This window comes from Haliotis asinina, chromosome 9 (genome assembly GCF_037392515.1).
Source record: "Haliotis asinina isolate JCU_RB_2024 chromosome 9, JCU_Hal_asi_v2, whole genome shotgun sequence".
Lineage (NCBI taxonomy): Eukaryota > Metazoa > Mollusca > Gastropoda > Lepetellida > Haliotidae > Haliotis > Haliotis asinina.
This window is the reverse complement of record NC_090288.1, coordinates 590124-618066: the sequence shown is the minus strand read 5'-3', so window position 1 is coordinate 618066 and position 27943 is coordinate 590124. Positions and strand designations below refer to the sequence as shown.

Below are 27943 nucleotides of genomic sequence, written 5' to 3'. Positions count from 1 at the left end.
GACATCGAGGGTATCCATATGATTTATTCTTTTTCAGTAATATCCGTTTTTCAGAATATGCAGTTGCCTTTTTGTAGGAAGTCTTCGACCTATAATTTGATAATGTTTGTATTATTAAAAAATTCGTATTTCGCTTCCTAAAATATCCAGAATGTTTTTTTGTTCGTTCGATTAGGAAAATAGGAATATTCAGGGTTAAACTCTGTTTGCTAGAACGCCCCTTCGTTCAGAAAGTCGTCATTATTACTACTGTATGGAAACAGTTCACGTCTCATATTTGCACGAGCTGTAAGGAATGTAGATCTATACTCGAAATGTGAGATATATATGAGGAATACGAATGTCGGGCATTATTGGTTTATCTATACGAACAGAATGCGGCGGGGCATATCATTTCGCAGTATTAATTTCTCTGTAGGAACAACGTGAAACGAATAATCTTTATCGCTGTTAATATTTTTTCTCATAACATAAATAAAGTTATTTTCGCAACTTGTGTCTGTTTAATTTTAGCACATCAAAATCTTCAGAGGCTTATTAATGAGTGGTCCCCAAGCGTCAGGAAGATGGCGGGCTCTTCGGAAATTGACACAATTGCAAGTTCTGTGCAGCGAAAAATCGACCAGTAGGCATTTTCCTAACTTTTTGCATATATTGTGTATTTTTACAAAATATTATACATAATACTGAATGCTGTCCGTTATGAATAAATGTTGTTTTGTAAACCACAGAGCACGATTTGGATGTTGAGGTTATGTGAGTGAGTGTTTTTAGTTTTACGCCGCACTTAGCGGTATTCTAGCTATATCCCCCTGGATGCCACAGGGACATATATGTCCTTCCTCTTCACCCCACACTTTGAAGTCCAACAAAATTCTAAATACACCACGCACACATATATACTTCACAGTTTTGAATTCTGCGGAAAATTCCCCGTTTCCTGATGCCACGATTATCTCTGACCAAGCTAAAGTGCTTAAAATTGTCTTTCAAAATAGGCTTCAAAATGTTGTCATTTTTCACTCTCTACAAAATCGCGATTCAGAGCATTATTTGCTGTATGTTTTTGAAATGTGGAAATCGAATAATTATTGGGAGTATTGAATTTCAAAAATAGCATATTAATGATCACTGATACCAAGTTTTCATGTAACCAGTAATGATAATTCTGAGACGTTACTGATGAACCCAGAATCGGTTGAGATGTTTTCGAAAATTCACAAGCATGAACGCCATGACTGACACAAAATCATGCAGAACTACAATGGTACTTCTGGCTCCTTCCTTCATTTACAGTGTAAACAATAAAAACATATAGCAATACACAGACAGAATAATTCTGATTACTTACATCTCACATTTATGTACAAAAGATCCCTGAATCAAGGAAAGAATCCTAACAAAATCCTGTGTACCCTTGTCAGCGAAGTCGTCATTTTGAAAGAAATCAGTCATTGGTAGTGATGTCACACGTCAACATTGTTGCACATATTAGGCAGTTTCTTTGAGGCGAAGGTCGGTTGAACAAGAGTAAACACAATAGCCATATCATTCTGATGGCTCTTTCAGTATTGTGATGTATATTTTACATATCGTTCAGATAGTTTTTCATGAAACTGATTTCAGTATGTACATTTTTATTCTTTGAAAGCATTTGATTGTTTGAATAATATTTACATGGGAAATTGACTCATTAAGTGTACTATATCACATTTTAAGCCTCTACACAAGGGTTGGAGGAAGATCACACATAGCCATTACTGCAACATGTGCTTTAGTTAACTGTGATGTACAATATTCAGTATGTTGGGATAAATTTTGCAGTTTCATATGAATAGGTTAGTAAAGAGCGATTTAAGTCCATCTTATAAGTAAAACTGATAATATTAATGAAAATGATTTGTACATTTTATGAAATGTAGAGGCACACATATTAAAAGGAATTGTCTTGTTCATTGCATAGGTTTGTGTCTTTTTTATAGACAAAACAATCATGAATATTGATTGACCAGGTGGGAGTTTGTCCAAAACATTTTATGATTCATTATCATTTTTTTACATAATAAAGTCAATTCAAATTCGATTAAAACATATTTGATGGCAGAATATCTAACTCAAACAATATTTATATGAAAATTGTTTTAAAATATATATACCAGGTCATGTCTTAATTTGGACAAACCTTGTGTCCATATACCAATAGTTCCATACTAAAAAAGCGATCTCTTTGTACCTTTCGTTGCATACTTATGAAGTGAAATATTTACATAATCATAAGAAGAAAAGTATATCCTAAATGAATATTCAATGAATATTCAAGTATTGTGAAATTTTCATTTACACTAAATTGATGCCAGACGGGTGTGGGTGTTGCTCACAATAAGATATGTAGTAAAACTGTCTAATTGTTGACATATTCAGGACAGTATTTCAGTGGTAAAACCATTCATTTTATGTTTTGTATAAAAAGTGTTGAATTCTGACACAGAAGCCGAGATCTTTTACACCTTGATTGGAAATTAGGTTAGATATATACTAATCAGCAAACCAGTGTTAGTCTTTTTCCGACGTCACAAAATGCACAAAACGTGCCATGACATCAACTAAAATGTTGCATTATTTTCAGTTATTTCATTACATTCGAGGATGTATCTCTTACCTCGTTAATTACGATGCAAAATTAATCAAAACACATGTACACAAACAGGAGAATATGTGAATCTAAGAACTAAATTATGTATCAGATAGGGTCATCCAAATTGCTATTATCTGCTTTCTGATGTAGTACATTGGCATCTTTTTTTTAACAAATTGTGAAACTACCAAAAGGTATCATCTCACATTGGTGAACTTTGTATTGGAATAGTTTGGTTCACTGTGAACAAAACATAATGAAAATACACTGTCCGTATCCACAGCAAATTCTCGACGTGATCTGAGTTACATTGACCTAATGTAAAGCATAGCAGAGTTATGCCCCCTTATCTTTATACGTGCATGACCTCTCTGTCGACGTTTGATGTCATAGAACAAAACTGATTTTTGACATTTATTGCATTTTGATTTATAATTTTGTGTGAATGATGTTGTGCATTAGCACATACATCCATGTCATATACACTTATGTCGTTTAGATATCAAGCTATATTTTCTTTGCTCACACTTTTTGTATGAATTAAAAAAATGGTAGCAGAGTGCTTTTGTTGGTGCTCGATAAAAAAACAGAAATTTACTGTCTTGTAAAACAAAACAAAAAGTTTTGGACAACATTTAGCAGTGTCCATTTCTCAAAACCCTGAGGAAGTCAGAGTTATGTTGATACCAATGGATAGGAAATTAAATATTCTACATTTCTGTGTAATTTTTGTAATTTTATACACATACACAGATCTAGGACCACACAAGCGCAATTCTCGCACAACGTTCACTTTTCAAACACTACGAAAATGTGCGTCTGAAAAAAACCCTCTGCATTCAAGGGGTTAAGGCAGCGGTCTGTAAATAATTGAGTCTGGACCATCTGGTGATCAACAGCATGAGCATCGATATGCACAATTTCGAACCGATGACATCTTCCAACCAAGTCAGTGAGCCTCTTACGACGTGCATAGTCGCCTTTTATGGCAAGCATGGGTTGCTGAAGGCCTATTCTATCCCTGACCTTCACAGATCGTTAAGGTTATGTGTTTGTTGGGATCATGACACACATTTCATGTGGCCAACACACAATGATAGTTTGGCTGCAGTCATAATGCTGTGAGGGAATGTCTTCCTCTGCAGAATGGACACCAGCGACATTGAGCCAAGCATGTCGGTATTGCATCAACAGACAGACATGACTGGTCACACAGACAACATGGATAATGCGACATCACTTAACCAAAGGAGGGAACTCACAGGGCTGGGGTCACAGCTGAATGCACAGGTGATGCAGCTTGAACAAGAGATTGCAGAACTTGAGGTGAAGATTGACCTTGAAAAGAAAAGATCCTTTGGGAAGGAGGAAGACTTCCGGGCTTGGTTGAGGTAACTGCTATCAACAGTGACAAAAACAAGAACAAAAAATTGCCAAATGCCCTTTACCTTGCCTGCGTTGAAAAATATATTTGTTGTGCTACCCAAATATTTCATTGTCAAAGAATCTCTAAGTGTTAATACCTGTTTCTAATTAAATGCATTTTGAACTATCCTCACATTCCACTGATGGTTGGATCTGTTGCAGAGATTCTGATGTATCAGCTCTGAGTCTGGAGGAGGTGCAGGAGGAGATTGACAAACTGGAGGAAATGGTAGGCATACCTTGTCATTACCTTCACAACTCCTCATTACATTACACACCTTATTTACATACACACCTAATGTTATATTCACTTCATTACCTGCACAACTTTCCTGGTTTTCGGTCAAGTTCATTCATTTTACATACATACTATGTACTCTCTCTGTTTCATCAGCTGGACATGAACCAAAAACTGACTGGTCTGCAGTTCAACACTACAAACTGGATCCCACTGCAACAAGGTCAGACCCTAGAGCAACTCGAGCCTGGAGTAGTGTAACCTGTCTAAATTGCCTGAACACAAGGCTGCAGTCATAACTGTTGTTGGCTCCTTGTAAATTTGTTATATTGTCATTCTTATGGATATATGAATCTAAGTGAATGTCGGTCTAACTGTTAAATGATCTGTCACAAGGTACACATGCTGTCTGCCAGTTGATTTAATGTTTCACTGTGTTTTCCAGCGGCAGTGGGGTAACCCGGGGTAAGGTGGATTTCCCACATGGGTACAGTGTGTGAGGCCCATTTTCCAGCATTTCCCACCATGATACTATTGCTAAAAGTGGTCTAAAACTAAACTCACTGTTTTCCAGACCAGAATGTGTTGAGCAGACAGCATTTCATTGAAGGTTTCTGTAATGGGACTCCTTTCCAACTTACATACGACATACTGGAGGATTTTGTAAGTCATGTTTAAGCTTTTTCATGATTATGTATATTTTTTTATCATGACTCATGCTTTTTGCTTATCTCCTCCCTCTATGTGAAGATAGTGGGACACTTGAAATCCCTTGAAGTTCCCTTGTTTTGAAGTGGACATACAATCACACTCACCCACAGGAAGCCTTCCTGATTCCTGCCACATCAGTCTCATGACCAGCCCTGTTTGTCACTCTCTTCTCTATCGTCTGACAACGTGGTTAGAGTGAACTTGAGTCCCTATACAGCGTTTAATATCCTTTTTTCTTTCCTTTACACAAGATTTAGCGGTATACGGCTTTGATCTGTCTTAATTATCATTACGATATGAAATTGTGGATAAATTTACATATTTGTTTATGCTGTTGAACATGTTTTTCATCATGTAAGATTACGTTTTCCCTGATGAAATCATGCTCCTGGTGTATTTGTTTGTATTTGTTTACTATTCAGATATGTGCTAAAGATTTTTACATAGGCTTTCTCAAGTCATGTCTGGCAGTTCGATTCTTAGTGCGTCTGGTAGCCATGTGCTAAGGACTGCCAATGTTCAGGTTTATCGCCAGTCATACCCCGGGGGTGGCGTTGGGAAAACATGCAGAGTAGGTCCTAGTCCCAGGGGAGGTCGTTGTCAGAATTAATGTCATCTCAAGTTCAAGTCATTTACATCCTCCAGTCTTTACAGTCTTCAACAACTAGATACTAATAGATCATGGCTGAAACAACAGACCAGCTCTTCTACGTAGTCCTTAAGTCATGATATCGTCCTTCCCGATGAGCGAGACATCTATGACGAATCTCAACTCCGACTACCTGAGGTACAGAAATTCAGGGAATCAGCGCAACATGCAGCATCTATTGGACCTTCATCTACTGCAACTACAACAATGCTGCAACCTTCAGAGAGTCTATTTTCAAAGAAGATATCGACAACATCTACACTCAGCATGTCGGATGCTTCTGCAAATCCACATTCACCACAGCGTTTGGATTATCGATAGTCATCAACAACTGTTACAGTCACCTTGCGTGACGATTCAACAGTGGCAACAGGGCCGTCAGATGAAGATCTTCACCATCAGCTTTATCATCTTAGTGCTGTTTAGACGATGCACTGTGTGAACGCTGCCATTCGCTAACATCTCCTGTTCCCTAAGATCTGAGGCATGCACATAGCCTGCTATAACTGCAAGGATTCACTGACTGCATCCTCCAGTCATCACAGACGTCAAGTTCGTCGGATGTAGTCTCCACACACAAGCCTGCGTGGAAGGTTTCACAGAACGACGACCAGTCCAGGGATGCATGCATACATGAAGATCACTCTGACGTTCCTTGCATGGAAGACGTTCAATGAACCCTTTCGGACCACTCGTGAATGCATTCACAGAAGAATAGAGATGACTCACCTCTGAGTTGTTGGCTTACATAAAAAAAAGAAGAAGAAGTTGTCTTCTCAGACTCAGAGATTACATTTTGGATTAGGATTGGAGCTATACCTCACTTCACCATTGAAGGAGTCCTACTCTTACCCCACAAGATGATCTATGACTACTTGACATCTTGACTTTCCCTCCGACTATGCTGATACCTGTGGTACCAGACAACCTATCTACAATTACCCATACTGTAACGAAGTATCAGCATCAACACATCCTGTCCTTCAACGCTCAGATATTTACTCTACAACTGACCCGGCAACTGCACTCGAGCACCTTCAGCATGTCAGTAGAAAGGGTTCCCCACATGCTTTGTCAGGACACTATGGCTTCAGATATGGGTCATCATCACTGTTGAACTCTGATAAATCTCCTAAACATTTTTAATCGTAAAACATCAAAGTCAAGAACGGGATCCTATGTATGTGTATATAGGGCTACTGCATTGCATATTGTGCATTGTGTTTAGGGGTGGTAATAGCTGGAAATGGTGGTGCATTCATAAGATGTCTGCTCTTGACACGTTTGTTAACATCTACACTTCCTATCCAAACTGAAAGTTCTAAAATAACGACGGTATAATATTCAGTTGAAGAACACTGACACAACGACTAGGAGGACAGTCTACCTATGTCAATATTAAGGGATGGAAGGTTTCACATGCTTCTACTCTGTCATTTATGCACATGCTCACTCATGTATTTCTGAGACAAGCCTAAGTACTAGTGAGGGAATCACCAACTGCACAAGATTTCACGATGATCATTTAGCTGCACCATTGGTGATGTCACATCTGCAATTTGAGTGGTCTTCGAAAGACAACTCCTTGCGCAGAATGCAGCTATTGGTCACATGTCATGAAGTTGTCCACAGATGTAAACAACCCTTGTCATTTGCAACCCAGATAGTAGTTTGCAGCGGCATTTGATCATTTTCACAAGGTCTTCTTACAGCAGATTCAGTGTTTTTTATCTGGAGGCCTGCAGCAACATATGATGGTTCTGCTACGACAGCCAGTCAGCTTCACATGGAGGACAGCTTGCTCATAACCTACAGTGTTAATGATTTGAAGATGAAATGATTCTAGTACCAAAATCTTCATTACAGATGAAGCGTGTGTCCATTCATAGTACTTCAACAAGCATGGCGTACACAGAACGATACCGCAATACCGGAAGATTTGATGAAGTCAGAGTTGAATCTGAGGCAAGTTTTACATTCCGGGAAGGAAAATCTTCGCAACACAAAAGTGTTGAGACAAGATTCAAGCCATGACACCGCAAGTTTATACTCTCTCCATTACCACTAAGACAGTGGCAGTGGCCTCTCGCTCTCTTCACCTCAGCGTGGCATTTGTTCTGAAGGGAAAGACTACTGCTACGACCATTACAACATTGCAGAGACTTATTTTATACTTATCCTGACTCATGACGTCAAGCCCTCCCTAACACCCCACTCAGACACATTGGATTCTCTGCAGTTCTTGTGTTGGGCTTAGGAAAGAGCGACAAGCATGGCAGGTCATGGGACCAATGTGGCAGGAAACAGGGAGGCTTCCTGTGGGTGAGTGTGATTGTACGTCCACTTCTAAAGAAGGGAACTTCGCATCTATGGAGGAGATAAGCAAATAAGCATGAACCAGGATAGGTATAAAATATCTGTTGTATTCAGAAAACTACAGATATATGAACATGCAGTTGATACCATTTGGAATATCTTCAGCCCAGTGGCTATTTACTCGAGTAACCAAACCCATCGTCAATTATCTACACCTTGAGAGGGCCACGCAATGCTTTTTACCTGGATGACGGCATACAAGCTCATCAACAGAAAAGTCAACTCAGACTGCAGTTAGACTTCACGATCAGGCTCGGATGGTTAGTAAATCATCTAAAGTCAGAATTGGATCCTCAACAAGATCTAAAGTTCCTTGGGATTCGTTTCATCACCTCATTAAACTGTATTGTTGTCCCAGAGGACCAGTGGGTCAAGATTCAAGACATGATAAATCAAGCACTACTCTCTCCGTTGACATTACAACAGTGGCAGTGTCTCCCTGGGTCTTCTTACGCCAGCTCAGGACATGGCCAGAAGAGGAAGACTGTATCTACACACATTACAATGCTTCTTGAATCTTCATCTCAACAACAGTGGTCAGATTCTGCTCCCAGACAATCTGAAGCCATTTCTACTTTGGTGGACTCGCCAATCGAATGTCTGCACAAAAGCTTATATGTTAGTGGTGATTCATGCTATCCAACAAACAAACACCAACCTTTGTATCACCGGTACTAGATCTGTTAGCCTGGGTAACAGATGCTCTCAGCATTCCGTGGGAGGGATTAAATGCGTTCTCGTTTTCCCCATCCAGTGCTGCTACCAAAGGTTATCGAGAAAATCGAAGAGACGAAACTGTTACAACTGATTTTGGTCATGCCTGACTGGCCAACAAGACATTGGTCCCCAATACTCATAGAAGACAGCCAGTGTTACACCCACCAGATTGGAAGAATCCTTCGTCCATCCACACATACGTTTCGAGCGCCTATTTATCGCTATATCTAATGAGACACCTACGGAAGTATCCTGCAACACTATCTCAGTGTGGATCAGAGCTGTTATACTCAGGGCTTATAAAGCAGCAGGACTGGAGCCTCCGTGAGCCTCCAACCCACATGAAGTCAGAGCCTTGGCCTCTACACTAGCTCTGCACGGAAATTGCTCACTATCAATATAATGGAGGGCTGCTTCTGGGGATCAAACACAGTGTTTGCCAATCATTATCTACGAGACATAGCCACGGAGGACGTCACTGGCATTCATCAATTTGGGCCTCTCTCTGTGCAGCAACTAATGGTTCCTCAAAGGCGCTGAATTTACTCACCCATTTATCATGTGACTTGTGGAGACCAACACACTCTGCAGAGTATAATGGTTGAGAGTCCATCCGCACATCTCGAACAGACTAGCATGAGTTATTAGGACCCTGTACTCGTAATGAAGATACTTGTACATGAAGAAAGGCAGCAACTATTCTTGATTATAACATCTTGACATTCAGTTGTATTAGATACTAGCAGGATGCTAGTTAATCTAGATATCATCATGTTCCAGTCAACGATCCCTTCTTTAGAAGACAAGTTCAACTTACAAGTCCAAATAATCGCTGCTACAATTTCGCGTCAGGGGGGAATATCAGACGTATTTGACAGCCAGCAGAATCTAGTGCAGCTGACCCACAGCCATTGCTGTCGGATTCTGAAAGCAATTAAGTATGACTCAGGATAAAAAAAAATATGTAATTTTCTGCATAAAATTGATATTTTATACTTATCCTGACTCATGATATAAGCCCTCCCAGCCGCCCCTCTGAGGCATGCTGAATTCTAATATTCTTGTGTTGGGCGATTGTATTAGGAGAGAGTGACAAGCATGGCAGGTCATGTGACCTTTTTTGGTGGGAAAGGTAGGCTTCCGGTGGGTTAATGTCCGCTTCTTTCAGAAGGGAACTTCGAGGGATTTCAGGTGTTACACTATCTCCGCCAGGGAGTAGGAGATAAGCAATTAAGCCTGAGTCAGGATAAGTATAAAATATCAATGTTATTCAGAAAATTACATTTTTAATCAGAAAATACATATTTTTCCTTATCCTGACTCATGCTATAATTATGCTTGACAGAATCGATGGTGGGTCATACCACTTCCTGGATACTCTGGTTGTTTTTATTTTAAGCCCTGTAATTCCCATGGGAACTTGAAAACGACACTGTAGACTTGCAAACTTTCATCTTTCGTTCTGTGTCTTGGGAGGACCATACTTGACAGACTTGTCACTGAAAGTGTCTTGTGACATCTTCATGTGGTTGTAATTTTACTAGTGTCCTACTAGTTATAGCAACTTCATCGTTTGACGCATCCATCAAGTGCAGATGCAATCTCTTCAGGTACAAGTGTAGCATACAAGTACAGGATACAATCACTCATGCTAGTCTGTTCTGAGATACGCGCATTGACTTTCAACCCTTTACTCCACAGAGTGTTTTAACATCAGCACGTCACATGATAAGGGTGAGATTTTTCTCAGTGCCTCTGAGGACCTGTTAGTTGTTGTGCTACAACTAGTGGACTGAATGGTGAATGCCAGCTGCGTCTTCAGTGCAATATCTCTGGTGTAGTGGTTGCGGAACACTGTATCAGATTTGCAAAAACAGCCCTCCATAATTGTTGTCATCAAGCAGTTTCTGTGTAGAGCAAGCATGGATGCTAGGGCTCGTACTTCATGTGGATTGGAGGCTTGTGGTGGCACAAGGCCTGCTACTTTGTATGCTTTTAATATAACGGTTCTCATCCAGACCAATGTAGTATTCCTTGAAACTTCCATAGGCGTCTCAGTTGACAGGGGAATAAACATGTGCGTTGAATTTCCTTCTCCTTGTCTTTGGGCGTTGCAGGTAGATTTTCAATGCTCTGACAGGACACAAGGATAATGTGGCATGTCACTTGGACCGAGTACTATAGACAGTGAAATGCTGGGATGTCAGGCAGTCCTGGCAATAAAATCACATCTGAGTGAAAGGTGTGCACTGTTGTGATGCCGTTTTCTTGACATGTTCATGCACATGTATTTCTGACATTCGGACAGCTGATGCTAGGGCAAGCAAAAATAGCGCTTTCTGCAATAGAAGGTCCATGGATGTCCGATCTAGTGGTTCAGAAGCGTTGCTTGTGAGATATTGTAGTACTATGTTGTGATCCCATGCGAGAGCCTTGAAAGTCTTCCAACTTAAATGAACATAGTGATACTAGTAGTTCTGGTACTTTAGGAAACTTTCTGCCAGTTTTCATGGTGACCACTGTACTAAGCACCTCTAGGTAAGTCATAATGTAGAGCCTTTTAAATGCTTTGTGTCATAAATGACACAAGGAGTTAGCCACTTGAGGCATCTTATATCCCTTTGGCATCATAAATATGCATTTATGAAAATAATGCATCACTAATATTTATGTTTTATGACTTTGTTTACAGTCTTTGCTGACTGATGAGACTGCGTTCAACATGCAAATTTCATAATATCAGCTTCTGACCTACACTCTGTGCTCTACCTGCATTTCTTCACTGTGCACTCCTGGTTCACATAAATATTGTACACATTTGTCATTGTTTAATTTATACAAATTTTGAAGAAAGTATGAAGTCAGCAAGTGAGAAGGGTAATAAAGAAGTATCTGACAAGGAGTTTGCTCCTACTTTATCACCTGGCGATATCATTGTCACATCGCCTACTAATTTAGTTTCCTTGTGGCCTTCTTAGGAGTTAGAGGTTTCTCTGGTAATGTCAAAGCATAATGAGTCTGGCATACAGTCCTCTCATCCCTAAAGAAAATTTCTCTTGGAAGGAGACTCTGATCTTCATAAACTTGAAGTTGAAATCATAAACTTAACTACTCATTCAACGAAGATCTTCAGACCTGCATGAAGGTGACTACACCTTCAGATGTGATTGAATCTGATGATTATGCATCCAACCAACAACTACCTGTTCTTGAACCCAGGATAGTGGTGTGTCACTCTCCAGCAATATCACCCTTCTAGAACCAGTCAGGTGTTACATTGCAGAATCGGCTTATGCAGCTGCTTCAGATAAGACAACATGCAAACACATCGATGTTCGCCAATATACCTTTACAAACTGCTAGATATTTGGCATCATTGTCACAGACAGCAGGGTTCTTGAACCCTTTCATGCAAACATCAACAACTAATCCTTCAACGACATTCTCCATGATTACACCTTATTCTGTGTCAACAGTCACGAACCCGACAACACACCAGGCTCCTCTCGGGTTTGCTTCATTGCAGTCTCACAAGCGCCTCTACAAGGCCCCACTCATCTCACCTTCTCAGCACAGTCAGTCCTTCATGAACCCTGATTACCTGAATACAATGTGTGTAGCTGATGGTCTTACCAGTGCTTCAAGATCTGTATGTCTCTCAAGTTATATGAAATGATTTATTTCACTCCTGGAAAGGCCATGAATCCTCTTACATTGTTTCCATGATCACAAATTACCTGCAGTCACAACAACTGGAACTGTGAGAAGCCGTCAACTGACTACTGGTGAAAGATGCGGTGGAACCTGAACAACCAGATCAGCTTAGCCCAGGTCATTACTCACCAATTTTCCTGGTACCAATAAACTCCAAGGAACAATTCTGACTTAAATACAAAAGGAAACAGTTCGACATCCTTTATCTGTTGAAACAGAAAAAATTCAAGATGGACCATCTACCAGAACCCAGATTTCTGATAAACCAAACAATTATTTGGCCAGCATAGACCTGCAAGATGCTTGCCTACTTATCGCTATGCATATCACCTCAAAAATGTCTCTGCTGTTTCTGTACCAAGGAGTACATTACCAATGGAGGGTGCCCCCTTTGGAATGTCTTCAGCCCATAGTGACATATCTTCATTTAAGCAGTGTTTTCTATCTCAGTGATGGTATTCAGGTTCATGAAGCTGCAGATCTACTCAGACAACATTTGAACTTCAGTTAGAAACTGAACAAGACTGGCTAGTAAACCTGATGTCAGAACTTGAACCCGTGCAACATCTCATATTCCTAGGAATCAGATTCCTCACAGCGGAGAACTGTATAAGAGTTACAGAAGACTGATGGCTAAATATTCAAGCTTGTCTTTCACTGAGAGGAGACATATTACTCCACATAAACCAATCAGAATTCAAGGCAGTGATACTTGCCATAGAACATTGAATTTGTTATCTATCTTGGTCTACACATGTTCACATTTCTGCCTCCATCACTATTACCAAGAGTCTTACCCAAGATTGCTGAGACAAAAGTCCCACAACTCCTTTTGGTAGTGCCTTACTGAACATGATTTCATGGGTCATCGTGGAGAACCAACAATTCACATACTACACTGGCCAAATCTCCCGATTCATCTGCACACCAAACAGCTACACCAGTCACACCAAACAGCTACACCAGTCACACCAAACAGCTACACCAGTCACACCAAACAGTCACACCAAACAGCTACACCAGTCACACCAAACAGCTACACCAGTCACACCAAACAGCTACACCAGTCACACCAAACAGCTACACCAGTCACACCAAACAGCTACACCAGTCACACCAAACAGTCACACCAAACAGCTACACCAGTCACACCAAACAGCTACACCAGTCACACCAAACAGCTACACCAGTCACACCAAACAGTCACACCAAACAGCCACACCACTCACACCAAACAGTCACACCAAACAGCTACACCAGTCACACCAAACAGTCACACCAAACAGCCACACCAGTCACACCAAACAGTCACACCAAACAGCTACACCAGTCACACCAAACAGCCACACCAGTCACACCAAACAGTCACACCAAACAGCTACACCAGTCACACCAAACAGTCACACCAAACAGCTACACCAGTCACACCAAACAGCTACACCAGTCACACCAAACAGTCACACCAAACAGCTACACCAGTCACACCAAACAGTCACACCAAACAGCTACACCAGTCACACCAAACAGCTACACCAGTCACACCAAACAGTCACACCAAACAGTCACACCAAACAGCTACACCAGTCACACCAAACAGCTACACCAGTCACACCAAACAGTCACACCAAACAGCTACACCAGTCACACCAAACAGCTACACCAGTCACACCAAACAGTCACACCAAACAGCTACACCAGTCACACCAAACAGTCACACCAAACAGCTACACCAGTCACACCAAACAGTCACACCAAACAGCTACACCAGTCACACCAAACAGTCACACCACAGAAGACATGTTAGGCATCCATCATTTTGGTGCTTGTATAGTGTCTCAGCAGATGACAATACCAGCTGGTTGATCATGTACTCACAGACAGTCATGTTGGGTTATGGACGCCAGGTTAATGCCCCATAACCAAATCCACAAAATCGTTAGGATTGCTTTTATATGTTTTAAGAGATGATGGTGCTCCATGACAAGTATAGCATCAGAAGATCCAGAAGGAGTTCCCAGTGGGTGTAATGGTAAGAGGCACACGACCTGAACAGTTTATCAGAATCCAACAATTCTCTGAGCCAAACACATATCCATTGGATTTGAAACCAAATAAGTTTGTATGAGTCAGGATAAGGAAAAATATTAAATTTTTATGCTAAAATTGATATGTTATACTTATCCTGACTCGTAGGCTTGAGGGCCTGCCCAACCATCCCCTCTCAGCAACTATTTGTCCACTGTGCATGAGTAGATATTACAGAGATGGACTTAAGTGGCAGGGGTCAAGTAGGGCCATTGGTGGGAAGAGATAGAGAGGCCCTATAGGGGTGAGTTAGTTTATAACTGTTCTTGGGAGCATAGGGACAAAGGTTTACCACTGAACCTTGAAACGGAGAGGGAGAAAGCCAGTAAGTATGAGTTGTGCTCCCTTAGCTGGTTCCTTGCATTCCTGGGAGTGGACATAAGCTAGGAATGGTCTGAATTGTCAAACCATCATTCTGGAATTGACTACATTGATGGGTCAGACAAGTGTCATTGTCTAGCTGCTGTGACATCACACTTGGATGGCCAGACCAATGCAACTGGTAGTCCTCCTGACATACCTCGTGCACCCTTCCAACAACTTTAAGTCCAGATGACATTACTCATGTAGTCCCTTCTGACAATTAGTAGCCTGACATACCTCATGCACCCCTTTGACGGTTGGTAGTCCAGATCACATACCTCATGCACCCCTTTGACGGTTGGTAGTCCAGATCACATACCTCATGCACCCCTTTGACGGTTGGTAGTCCAGATCACATACCTCATGCACCCCTTTGACAGTTGGTAGTCCAGATCACATACCTCATGCACCCCTTTGACAGTTGGTAGTCCAGATCACCCCTTTGACGGTTGGTAGTCCAGATCACATACCTCATGCACCCCTTTGACGGTTGGTAGTCCAGATCACATACCTCATGCACCCCTTTGACGGTTGGTAGTCCAGATCACATACCTCATGCACCCCTTTGACGGTTAGTAGTCCAGATCACATACCTCATGCACCCCTTTGACAGTTGGTAGTCCAGATCACATACCTCATGCACCCCTTTGACAGTTGGTAGTCCAGATCACCCCTTTGACGGTTGGTAATCCAGATCACATACCTCATGCACCCCTTTGACGGTTGGTAGTCCAGATCACATACCTCATGCACCCCTTTGACGGTTGGTAGTCCAGATCACATACCTCATGCACCCCTTTGACGGTTGGTAGTCCAGATCACATACCTCATGCACCCCTTTGACGGTTGGTAGTCCAGATCACATACCTCATGCACCCCTTTGACGGTTGGTAGTCCAGATCACATACCTCATGCACCCCTTTGACAGTTGGTAGTCCAGATCACATACCTCATGCACCCCTTTGACAGTTGGTAGTCCAGATCACCCCTTTGACGGTTGGTAGTCCAGATCACATACCTCATGCACCCCTTTGACGGTTGGTAGTCCAGATCACATACCTCATGCACCCCTTTGACGGTTGGTAGTCCAGATCACATACCTCATGCACCCCTTTGACGGTTAGTAGTCCAGATCACATACCTCATGCACCCCTTTGACGGTTGGTAGTCCAGATCACATACCTCATGCACCCCTTTGACGGTTGGTAGTCCAGATCACATACCTCATGCACCCCTTTGACGGTTGGTAGTCCAGATCACATACCTCATGCACCCCTTGACGGTTGGTAGTCCAGATCACATACCTCATGCACCCCTTTGACAGTTGGTAGTCCAGATCACATACCTCATGCACCCCTTTGACAGTTGGTAGTCCGGATCACATACCTGATGCACCCCTTTGACGGTAGTCCGATCAGATACCTCATGCACCTATTTGACAGTTGGTAGTCCAGATCACACACGTCATGAAGCCCTCTGACAACTGGTAGTCCTGATCACATACTTTGTGCAGCCCACAGACAATTGGTAGTCTGGATGAGATATGTTGTGCATCCCTCTGACAACTGGTAGTCCAGATCACATACATCGTGCAGTCCTCTGACAACTGGTAGTCAGGATCACCCCTCTGACGAGTGTAAACTGGCACAGCCCCATCACCAAATGCTGAGTGACTACATTTCATTGGTTATGTATTTAGGTATTGAATATTTCTTCTCATGTATGAAACCAGTTAACGTTGATGTCGATCATGTTTCTTGACCATCAGATCCAGACATATGGCAGCCATTGTGCCTTCAGTTAACTGTTAGTGTATTTTTCACAGAGCGTCAAGAGTGAAGGTACGAAGGTCACAGAGGTCACACTGTATGTGGAGGATGACATTGAGGCTACAATAGGAACACAGCTGCAAGAGTGAGTCCCTCTCTTGTTAAATGTTAAAACTTGCTACCGGATTGAGTCCCACTCATGTTAACTGTTAACCCTAGCTACAGAAGTAAGTCCCTCTTGTGTTAACTGTTAATTATTGCCACCAGAGTGAGTTCTATTGTTAACTGTTAACCCTACCTAAAGGAGTGAGTTGTATTGTTAACTGTTAACCCTACCTGAAGCAATGAGTCCCTCTCGTGTTAACTGTTAACCCAAGCTACAGGAATGAGTTCCTGTCATGGTAATTCTAGCTACATAGTAGCCACAGGAGTAACAGTGTAAGGAAATTTCAGCTCAGTATTATTCGTTACTCTGCTGATACTGACTCTAACAAACCCTAATAGAAGGTTGCATCAGCTAACCATTGAATGACCTATGACCATCCAATCAAATACGAGATAGCCAAACAGATTTAACCAGTCAGACTACGACTAGTGTTTAGGGTACGGAGGGGCTTAAAAAATTCACTGGTCACTGATACGGACCTCTCAACAAACGAAAATCCACATAAAACACAGATATTTGCCCTGCAGTATGAATGCTTAGGGCTTTCTGATGACATGGTTACCATTAACTAATATTTCTGGAAGATGACATCCTAGAATATGGACAAAGGTGCTATTTCAGTGACTGTGTACTCACTTTGTATCACATGGAAGCAGTTGTATGGAAAAAAGCATTTGGAGTCATTTGGATACAAACTTTTTCAAGGTAGAAGTTCAAAAGGTATGTGAGAATGTCAACTTTCGTGATCTGGTAAGTTGTGTCCCTATGGTCAGTTGAAAAGGCTACCTTCTACTAAGGTTTGTTAGACTCAGTGTAAGCGGTTTACTGAATAATGCTTAGCCTAAATTTACTTAGGCTGCAGGAGTGAGTCGCTCACATGATTGCTGTGTCTAGGATGTGTTAACTGTTAACCCAAGCTACATGAGTCCAGGATGTGTTAACTGTTAACCCTAGCTACATGAGTCAAGGATGTGTTAACTGTTAACCCAAGCTACATGAATCCAGGATGTGTTAACTGTTAACCCTAGCTACATGAGTGAGTCAAGGATGTGTTAACTGTTAACCCAAGCTACATGAGTCCAGGATGTGTTAACTGTTAACCCAAGCTACATGAGTGAGTCCAGGATGTGTTAACTGTTAACCCTAGCTACATGAGTCCAGGATGTGTTAACTGTTAACCCTAGCTACAAGGGTGAGTCCAGGATGTGTCCAGGTTGTATTAACCGTTAATCCTAGCTACATGAGTGAGTTTAGGATGTGTCCAGATTGTATTAACTGTTAAACCCGAGCTACAGGAGTGAGTTTAGGATGTGTTAAATGTTATTCTACCACGACTCAAGAAAATACGGGATTCTGATTGGTTGTTCAGAAAAATCAGACAGCATTAATTCTTGATTGACGCTATCTGATTTTAGGCCATTGTAACAAAGTAAGCCGGCCAGACGGCCAGGTGTCAGCTGGCGGTCAAATCCAGGAGGCAATCAACAACTTGCTATCGGTGTTAATCATCACTAGTCATCGACAGTGATGGACAAGATGAAATTACTTGATATGCAACTGCAATTGATAACTTGCTATCTCATGCTGCTTATCACCATTCGTCGACAGTGATGGACAGGATGACGATATACAACGTCAATTAACAACTTGTTATCACATGTTGATTACCATCAACCATCAACGATGATAGACAGAATGACTCTAGTAGTTCTAATGACCACTGGCTGATACGTGGTCCGGATGCTGGGGAATGCGTATAAAAGCACCCCAGCCGATGGACAGAGCAGAACTGAGCTTCTCAGCTGTCCTAACAAGATGTACAGGTTGGTTCGCTGGCCTAACCAGTACCCTTTCTATATGGACTGGTAACTGGTTGTATATACTGTATATATACGTCATGTAACCAATAAAGCCGCTATCATTGAAGAAAACACCCCTGGAGTCCGTCATTTGGTTGTGAAAACCTGAAAAGCCTGGCTGAAGACTTGTGTAGTGTAACACCGTTTCACTGCACATTAACAAGTCTTATTGTGAGAACTGCTTCCATTTGACCACAATGATGGCGGGTCATGACAACAACTCCATGGATTTTGACGCTGACTCGAGAATTTGTCACACATGCAGTTCGAAATTTGAACATGATGGTGTCTGATAGTGGGCTAAGATACTGAGAGTTGGGATGAAGCTGTTATAGTGGAGTAAGAGGGGATTGATGAAGCCTTATGTCTAATTGATTTCCCAGGCATTGGGTAGGTAAGTTCCTCTGTTCATCTGTGAGGCTAATGTCTTGATGTTGAACATCATGGATGATCGATGCTATGATGGTTGTTCATTTTGTATATGTTCATGGTGAAATTGAATGAACAGTTTAACACAGGGAAATGAAATGAGTGTCGGAAGGTTGGGTTTCTCTTCCCCTGACCAAGTCAGTCCAGCATGTCCGTTTGGTATAGCAGGTAATGTCAGAGAAGTTTATAGAGGCAAATAACAACCATGCAGGTTGTCACTTATCAAAAGCCTGACACACAGGAAAAAAAGTCTTGGTTCATGCATGCACCTGTTCTTATCCTGATTATTTGAGGTTCTTGAGAGGCATTTAGAAGTTGGTATTCTAATATAAGACAAAATGTGAAATTTTCCTCACAACTATTGTTGGCAACAAAATATCTAAGCACTGAAGTTTGTTGAATATTAGTAAAGCTCTATAGTGAAAGTAAAAATGAATTTATTGTGAGGAAGTAAGAACTGTACACAATGATAACTGTTGTTTCTGTGTAGGCTGACTGAGGACAGGGAAATACCAGGCTTCTTCACAATCCTTGTTTCCTTCTTGCAATGGCGAGAAGAGCGGGAGGAGGTGATGAACCACTGCATTGAGAACTACCCCAACAACGTTCGCCGCATCCAGGAGGGGCAACTTCATGGCCTGGTTATCCACAACAGCAACCACAACAGGTGACCATATGACTGATTGGTCAGTACAACAGGTGACAATATGACTGATCAGTCAGACAGCAAGTGACAATATCACTGATCGGTCAATCAACAGGTGACAGTATGACTGATAAGTCAGGATAGCAGGTGATAATATGACTGATTGATCAGTACAACAGGTGACAATATGACTGATCAGTCAGGAAAACAGGTGACAGTATGACTGTTCAGTCAGGACAACAGGTGACAATATGACAGATTGATCAGGACAACAGGTGACAATATGACTGATTGGTCAGGACAACAGGTGACAACAATATGACTGTTCTGTCAGGACAAGAGGTGACAATATGACTGTTCTGTCAGGACAGCAGGTGACAATGACTGTTCAGTCAGGACAGCAGGTGATAATATGACTGATCAGTCTGGACAAAAAGTGATAATATGACTGATCAGTCAGCACCTCAACAGGTGAAAATATGACTGATTGGTCAGGACAACAGGTGATAATATGACTGATTGGTCAGGACAACAGGTGATAATATGACTGATTGTTCAGGCCAACAGGTGACAATATGACTGATTGGTCAGTACAACAGGTCACAACAATATGACTGTGCTGTCAGGACAAGAGGTGACAATATGACTGTTCAGTCAGGACAGCAGGTGACAATATGACTGACCAGTCTGGACAAAAAGTGATAATATGACTGATCAGTCAGCACCTCAACAGGTGAAAATATGACTGATTGGTCAGGACAACAGGTGACAACAATATGACTGTTCTGTCAGGACAAGAGGTGACAATATGACTGTTCGGTCAGGACAACAGGTGACAATATGACTGATTGGTCAGGACAACAGGTGATAATATGACTGATTGGTCAGGACAACAGGTGACAACAATATGACTGTTCTGTCAGGACAAGAGGTGACAATATGACTGTTCTGTCAGGACAGCAGGTGACAATATGACTGTTCAGTCAGGACAGCAGGTGATAATATGACTGATCAGTCTGGACAAAAAGTGATAATATGACTGATCAGTCAGCACCTCAACAGGTGAAAATATGACTGATTGGTCAGGACAACAGGTGATAATATGACTGATTGGTCAGGACAACAGGTGATAATATGACTGATTGTTCAGGCCAACAGGTGACAATATGACTGATTGGTCAGTACAACAGGTGACAACAATATGACTGTGCTGTCAGGACAAGAGGTGACAATATGACTGTTCAGTCAGGACAGCAGGTGATAATATGACTGACCAGTCTGGACAAAAAGTGATAATATGACTGATCAGTCAGCACCTCAACAGGTGAAAATATGACTGATTGGTCAGGACAGCAGGTGATAATATGACTGATTGGTCAGGACAACAGGTGATAATATGACTGATTGTTCAGGCCAACAGGTGACAACAATATGACTGTTCTGTCAGGACAAGAGGTGACAATATGACTGTTCTGTCAGGATAGCAGGTGACAATATGACTGTTCAGTCAGGACAGCAGGTGATAATATGACTGATCAGTCTGGACAAAAAGTGATAATATGACTGATCAGTCAGCACCTCAACAGGTGAAAATATGACTGATTGGTCAGGACAACAGGTGATAATATGACTGATTGTTCAGGCCAACAGGTGACAACAATATGACTGTTCTGTCAGGACAAGAGGTGACAATATGACTGTTCTGTCAGGACAAGAGGTGACAATATGACTGTTCAGTCAGGACAACAGGTGACAATATCACTGTGCTGTCAGGACAAGAGGTTACAATATGACTGTTCAGTCAGGACAACAGGTGACAGTATCACTGATCAGGATAACAGGTGACAATATGACTGATCAGTCAGGACAAAAAGTGATATTTTGACTGATCAGTCAGCATCTCAACAGGAGATAATATGACTGATTGGTCAGTGCAACAGGTCATAAAATGACTGATCAGTCAGCACCTCATCAGGTGACAAAGTGACTGATCAGTCAGGACCTTAACAGGTGACAATATGACTGATCAGTCAGTACACCAGGTGACAATATGACTCATCACTCAGCACCTCAACAGGTGACAGTATATCTGATCAGTCAGTCCCTCAAAAGGTGACAATGTAACTGATCAGTCAGGACAACAGGTGACAGTATGACTGATCAGTCAGAATCTCAAAAGGTGACACTATATCTGATTAGTCAGTACATCAACAGGTGACAATGTAGCTGATCAGTCAGGACAGTAGATGACAATATATCTGATCAGTCAGCTCCAAAACAGGTGACACAAAACATTATCAGTCAGGGCAAACAGAGGTAAGCGGTTTGGTGTACCCACTCAGAATGACACAATGTTCCTTGTGTTGTAGACCCAGCTGTGTGTTGGAGTGGGGTTTTGTGGCCAGTCCTCTGTATCGCATCGATAGACATCTCAATCTTGCTGTAAAAGTCCCACAGAAAAGTAAGACACATTCTTTTAAATCAATTTTGTGTTTCTTTGGGGTAAAATCTAAACTTAGCTATCACTATCGCCTCAGTTCTTTTGAACTTCATTTATGTGAGACGGTTGCTTTGTTGATGACCACATATGCATACATGCCCACAATAGCTGACTGTGTGCTGACACCTAACACTGACGCCCACAATAGCTGACTGTGTGCTGACACCTAACACTGACGCCCACAATAGCTGACTGTGTGCTGACACCTAACACTGACGCCCACAATAGCTGACTGTGTGCTGACACCTAACACTGATGCCCACAATAGCTGACTGTGTGCTGACACCTAACACTGACGCCCACAATAGCTGACTGTGTGCTGACACCTAACACTGATGCCCACAATAGCTGACTGTGTGCTGACACCTAACACTGATGCCCACAATAGCTGACTGTGTGCTGACACCTAACACTGACGCCCACAATAGCTGACTGTGTGCTGACACCTAACACTGACGCCCACAATAGCTGACTGTGTGCTGACACCTAACACTGACGCCCACAATAGCTGACTGTGTGCTGACACCTAACACTGACGCCCACAATAGCTGACTGTGTGCTGACACCTAACACTGACGCCCACAATAGCTGACTGTGTGCTGACACCTAACACTGACGCCCACAATAGCTGACTGTGTGCTGACACCTAACACTGACGCCCACAATAGCTGACTGTGTGCTGACACCTAACACTGATGCCCACAATAGCTGACTGTGTGCTGACACCTAACACTGATGCCCACAATAGCTGACTGTGTGCTGACACCTAACACTGACGCCCACAATAGCTGACTGTGTGCTGACACCTAACACTGACGCCCACAATAGCTGACTGTGTGCTGACACCTAACACTGACGCCCACAATAGCTGACTGTGTGCTGACACCTAACACTGATGCCCACAATAGCTGACTGTGTGCTGACACCTAACACTGACGCCCACAATAGCTGACTGTGTGCTGACACCTAACACTGACGCCCACAATAGCTGACTGTGTGCTGACACCTAACACTGACGCCCACAATAGCTGACTGTGTGCTGACACCTAACACTGACGCCCACAATAGCTGACTGTGTGCTGACACCTAACACTGACGCCCACAATAGCTGACTGTGTGCTGACACCTAACACTGACGCCCACAATAGCTGACTGTGTGCTGACACCTAACACTGACGCCCACAATAGCTGACTGTGTGCTGACACCTAACACTGACGCCCACAATAGCTGACTGTGTGCTGACACCTAACACTGACGCCTTCAATAGCTGACTGTGTGCTGACACCTAACACTGACGCCCACAATAGCTGACTGTGTGCTGACACCTAACACTGACGCCCACAATAGCTGACTGTGTGCTGACACCTAACACTGACGCCCACAATAGCTGACTGTGTGCTGACACCTAACACTGACGCCCACAATAGCTGACTGTGTGCTGACACCTAACACTGACGCCTTCAATAGCTGACTGTGTGCTGACACCTAACACTGACGCCCACAATAGCTGACTGTGTGCTGACACCTAACACTGATGCCTTCAATAGCTGACTGTGTGCTGACACCTAACACTGACGCCCACAATAGCTGACTGTGTGCTGACACCTAACACTGACGCCTTCAATAGCTGACTGTGTGCTGACACCTAACACTGACGCCCACAATAGCTGACTGTGTGCTGACACCTAACACTGATGCCTTCAATAGCTGACTGTGTGCTGACACCTAACACTGACGCCTTCAATAGCTGACTGTGTGCTGACACCTAACACTGACGCCCACAATAGCTGACTGTGTGCTGACACCTGACACTGATGCCCACAATAGCTGACTGTGTGCTGACACCTAACACTGACGCCCACAATAGCTGACTGTGTGCTGACACCTAACACTGACGCCCACAATAGCTGACTGTGTGCTGACACCTAACACTGACGCCCACAATAGCTGACTGTGTGCTGACACCTAACACTGACGCCTACAATAGCTGACTGTGTGCTGACACCTAACACTGATGCCCACAATAGCTGACTGTGTGCTGACACCTAACACTGACGCCCACAATAGCTGACTGTGTGCTGACACCTAACACTGACGCCCACAATAGCTGACTGTGTGCTGACACCTAACACTGACGCCCACAATAGCTGACTGTGTGCTGACACCTAACACTGACGCCCACAATAGCTGACTGTGTGCTGACACCTAACACTGACGCCCACAATAGCTGACTGTGTGCTGACACCTAACACTGACGCCCACAATAGCTGACTGTGTGCTGACACCTAACACTGACGCCCACAATAGCTGACTGTGTGCTGACACCTAACACTGACGCCCACAATAGCTGACTGTGTGCTGACACCTAACACTGACGCCCACAATAGCTGACTGTGTGCTGACACCTAACACTGACGCCCACAATAGCTGACTGTGTGCTGACACCTAACACTGACGCCTTCAATAGCTGACTGTGTGCTGACACCTAACACTGACGCCCACAATAGCTGACTGTGTGCTGACACCTAACACTGACGCCCACAATAGCTGACTGTGTGCTGACACCTAACACTGACGCCCACAACAGCTGACTGTGTGCTGACACCTAACACTGACGCCCACAATAGCTGACTGTGTGCTGACACCTAACACTGACGCCCACAATAGCTGACTGTGTGCTGACACCTAACACTGACGCCCACAATAGCTGACTGTGTGCTGACACCTAACACTGACGCCCACAATAGCTGACTGTGTGCTGACACCTAACACTGACGCCTTCAATAGCTGACTGTGTGCTGACACCTAACACTGACGCCTACAATAGCTGACTGTGTGCTGACACCTAACACTGATGCCCACAATAGTTGACTGTGTGCTGACACCTAACACTGACGCCCACAATAGCTGACTGTGTGCTGACACCTAACACTGACGCCCACAATAGCTGACTGTGTGCTGACACCTAACACTGACGCCCACAATAGCTGACTGTGTGCTGACACCTAACACTGATGCCCACAATAGCTGACTGTGTGCTGACACCTAACACTGACGCCCACAATAGCTGACTGTGTGCTGACACCTAACACTGACGCCCACAATAGCTGACTGTGTGCTGACACCTAACACTGACGCCCACAATAGCTGACTGTGTGCTGACACCTAACACTGACGCCCACAATAGCTGACTGTGTGCTGACACCTAACACTGACGCCCACAATAGCTGACTGTGTGCTGACACCTAACACTGACGCCCACAATAGCTGACTGTGTGCTGACACCTAACACTGACGCCCACAATAGCTGACTGTGTGCTGACACCTAACACTGACGCCCACAATAGCTGACTGTGTGCTGACACCTAACACTGACGCCCACAATAGCTGACTGTGTGCTGACACCTAACACTGACGCCCACAATAGCTGACTGTGTGCTGACACCTAACACTGACGCCCACAATAGCTGACTGTGTGCTGACACCTAACACTGACGCCCACAATAGCTGCTGACTGTGTGCTGACACCTAACACTGACGCCCACAATAGCTGACTGTGTGCTGACACCTAACACTGACGCCCACAATAGCTGACTGTGTGCTGACACCTAACACTGACGCCCACAATAGCTGACTGTGTGCTGACACCTAACACTGACGCCCACAATAGCTGACTGTGTGCTGACACCTAACACTGATGCCCACAATAGCTGACTGTGTGCTGACACCTAACACTGATGCCCACAATAGCTGACTGTGTGCTGACACCTAACACTGACGCCCACAATAGCTGACTGTGTGCTGACACCTAACACTGACGCCCACAATAGCTGACTGTGTGCTGACACCTAACACTGATGCCCACAATAGCTGACTGTGTGCTGACACCTAACACTGATGCCCACAATAGCTGACTGTGTGCTGACACCTAACACTGACGCCCACAATAGCTGACTGTGTGCTGACACCTAACACTGACGCCCACAATAGCTGACTGTGTGCTGACACCTAACACTGACGCCCACAATAGCTGACTGTGTGCTGACACCTAACACTGACGCCCACAATAGCTGACTGTGTGCTGACACCTAACACTGACGCCCACAATAGCTGACTGTGTGCTGACACCTAACACTGACGCCCACAATAGCTGACTGTGTGCTGACACCTAACACTGACGCCCACAATAGCTGACTGTGTGCTGACACCTAACACTGACGCCTTCAATAGCTGACTGTGTGCTGACACCTAACACTGACGCCCACAATAGCTGACTGTGTGCTGACACCTAACACTGACGCCCACAATAGCTGACTGTGTGCTGACACCTAACACTGACGCCCACAATAGCTGACTGTGTGCTGACACCTAACACTGACGCCCACAATAGCTGACTGTGTGCTGACACCTAACACTGATGCCTTCAATAGCTGACTCTATGCTGATTCTTATCACTGATGCCCTCAATAACTGGCTGACTCTATGCTGACACCTAACACTGATGCCTTCAATAGCTGGCTGACTCTATGCTAACACCTAACACTGATGCCTTCAATAGCTGACACTATGCTGACACCTAACACTGATGCCTTCAATAGCTGACTCTATGATGATTCCTAACACTGATACCCTGAATAACTGACTGACTCTATGCTGACACCTAACACTCATAGCCTTAATAGCTGACTCTATGCTGACACCTAACGCTGATGCCCTCAATAACTGACTGACTCTATGCTGACACCTAACACTGTTGCTCTCAGTAGCTGAGTGACACTATGCTGATGTCCTCAATAGTTGACTTACTCTATGCTGACACCTCACACTGATGGCTCCGTAGCTTATTCTATGCTTATGTCCTCAATAGATGACTGACTCTATGCTGATGCCCTCAGTAGCTGAATCTATGCTGATGCCCTTAATAGTTGATTGACTCTATGGTGATCCATGACACTTGTGCCCTCAATAGCTGACTGAGTCTATGCTAACACCTCACACATAGGTGACAGGTTTGTGCCTGGGTAAGTTATCAGTGTTGTCCATGCTGACACAAGCTTGTGAGATGAAACGTCAAACTCTGTTGAAATGTTTTCTGTACTTGTTCCACACTTTTCTGCTGCAGTGGCTGAATATGACAAGGATAACACTTTAGTTGACACTCCAGAGATTTTCTCAACAATGGTGAAGAAAATGGGAGTTCGGAAGTCACTGGAGGTGTTGATCCACACAGTGACATCACCTAGACAGGACAAGGATATGTAACATGTGACAGTCTAAACCACTGACCAGGATTTATCAGTGTGACTGTGGAATATCCTCCACAACAATATGTACATGTGCCTGATTTGGGTCTTCAACGAAGTACTCATATGAATCCTAAACGTGATGTGTAAATAGGACTGAGATGGATATTATATACAACAAATGTTACATTTTGGATTACATTTTCTCAGTAAAGTACAGATTCAAGTAATTCTTTAATATTATCCAGGATTCAAACCCTTGATGTCAGAGTGAGGCACCTAACGAAACTAGAAATCAGATAACCTGTTGGGTAGGCCACAGACTTAGTGTACACCTGTAATAAATGTAAACTGGCATGGCTCCCTCAGTCAAAGGCTATGAATAAACACTGCCATTTAGAAAGTGGTCAAATGCAA

General features: G+C 43.2%; 1 protein-coding gene across 1 annotated transcript; it reads left to right on the top strand.

Annotated features, from left to right (window-relative positions):
• Positions 1 to 534: 534 nt before the first annotated feature.
• LOC137295998 (centromere protein P-like) lies at positions 535 to 27943 on the top strand. Its single transcript, XM_067827620.1, has 9 exons — positions 535 to 625; positions 3781 to 4026; positions 4223 to 4289; positions 4455 to 4521; positions 4873 to 4961; positions 16739 to 16827; positions 19627 to 19803; positions 22152 to 22243; positions 27406 to 27943. Exons 1-9 carry the CDS (start codon positions 567 to 569, stop codon positions 27543 to 27545), a joined length of 1026 nt encoding a protein of 341 aa, XP_067683721.1. The 5' UTR covers positions 535 to 566; the 3' UTR covers positions 27546 to 27943.

What these genes read in the sequence shown, in the direction of transcription:
- LOC137295998 (XM_067827620.1), top strand. Translation starts at nt 567, where the DNA reads ATGGCGGGCTCTTCGGAAATTGACACAATTGCAAGTTCTGTGCAGCGA. An exon ending in CTGGATCCCACTGCAACAAG is followed by an intron (nt 4,522 to 4,872) that starts GTCAGACCCTAG and finishes ACTGTTTTCCAG; the next exon opens with ACCAGAATGTGTTGAGCAGA. An exon ending in TGTAAAAGTCCCACAGAAAA is followed by an intron (nt 22,244 to 27,405) that starts GTAAGACACATT and finishes TTTCTGCTGCAG; the next exon opens with TGGCTGAATATGACAAGGAT.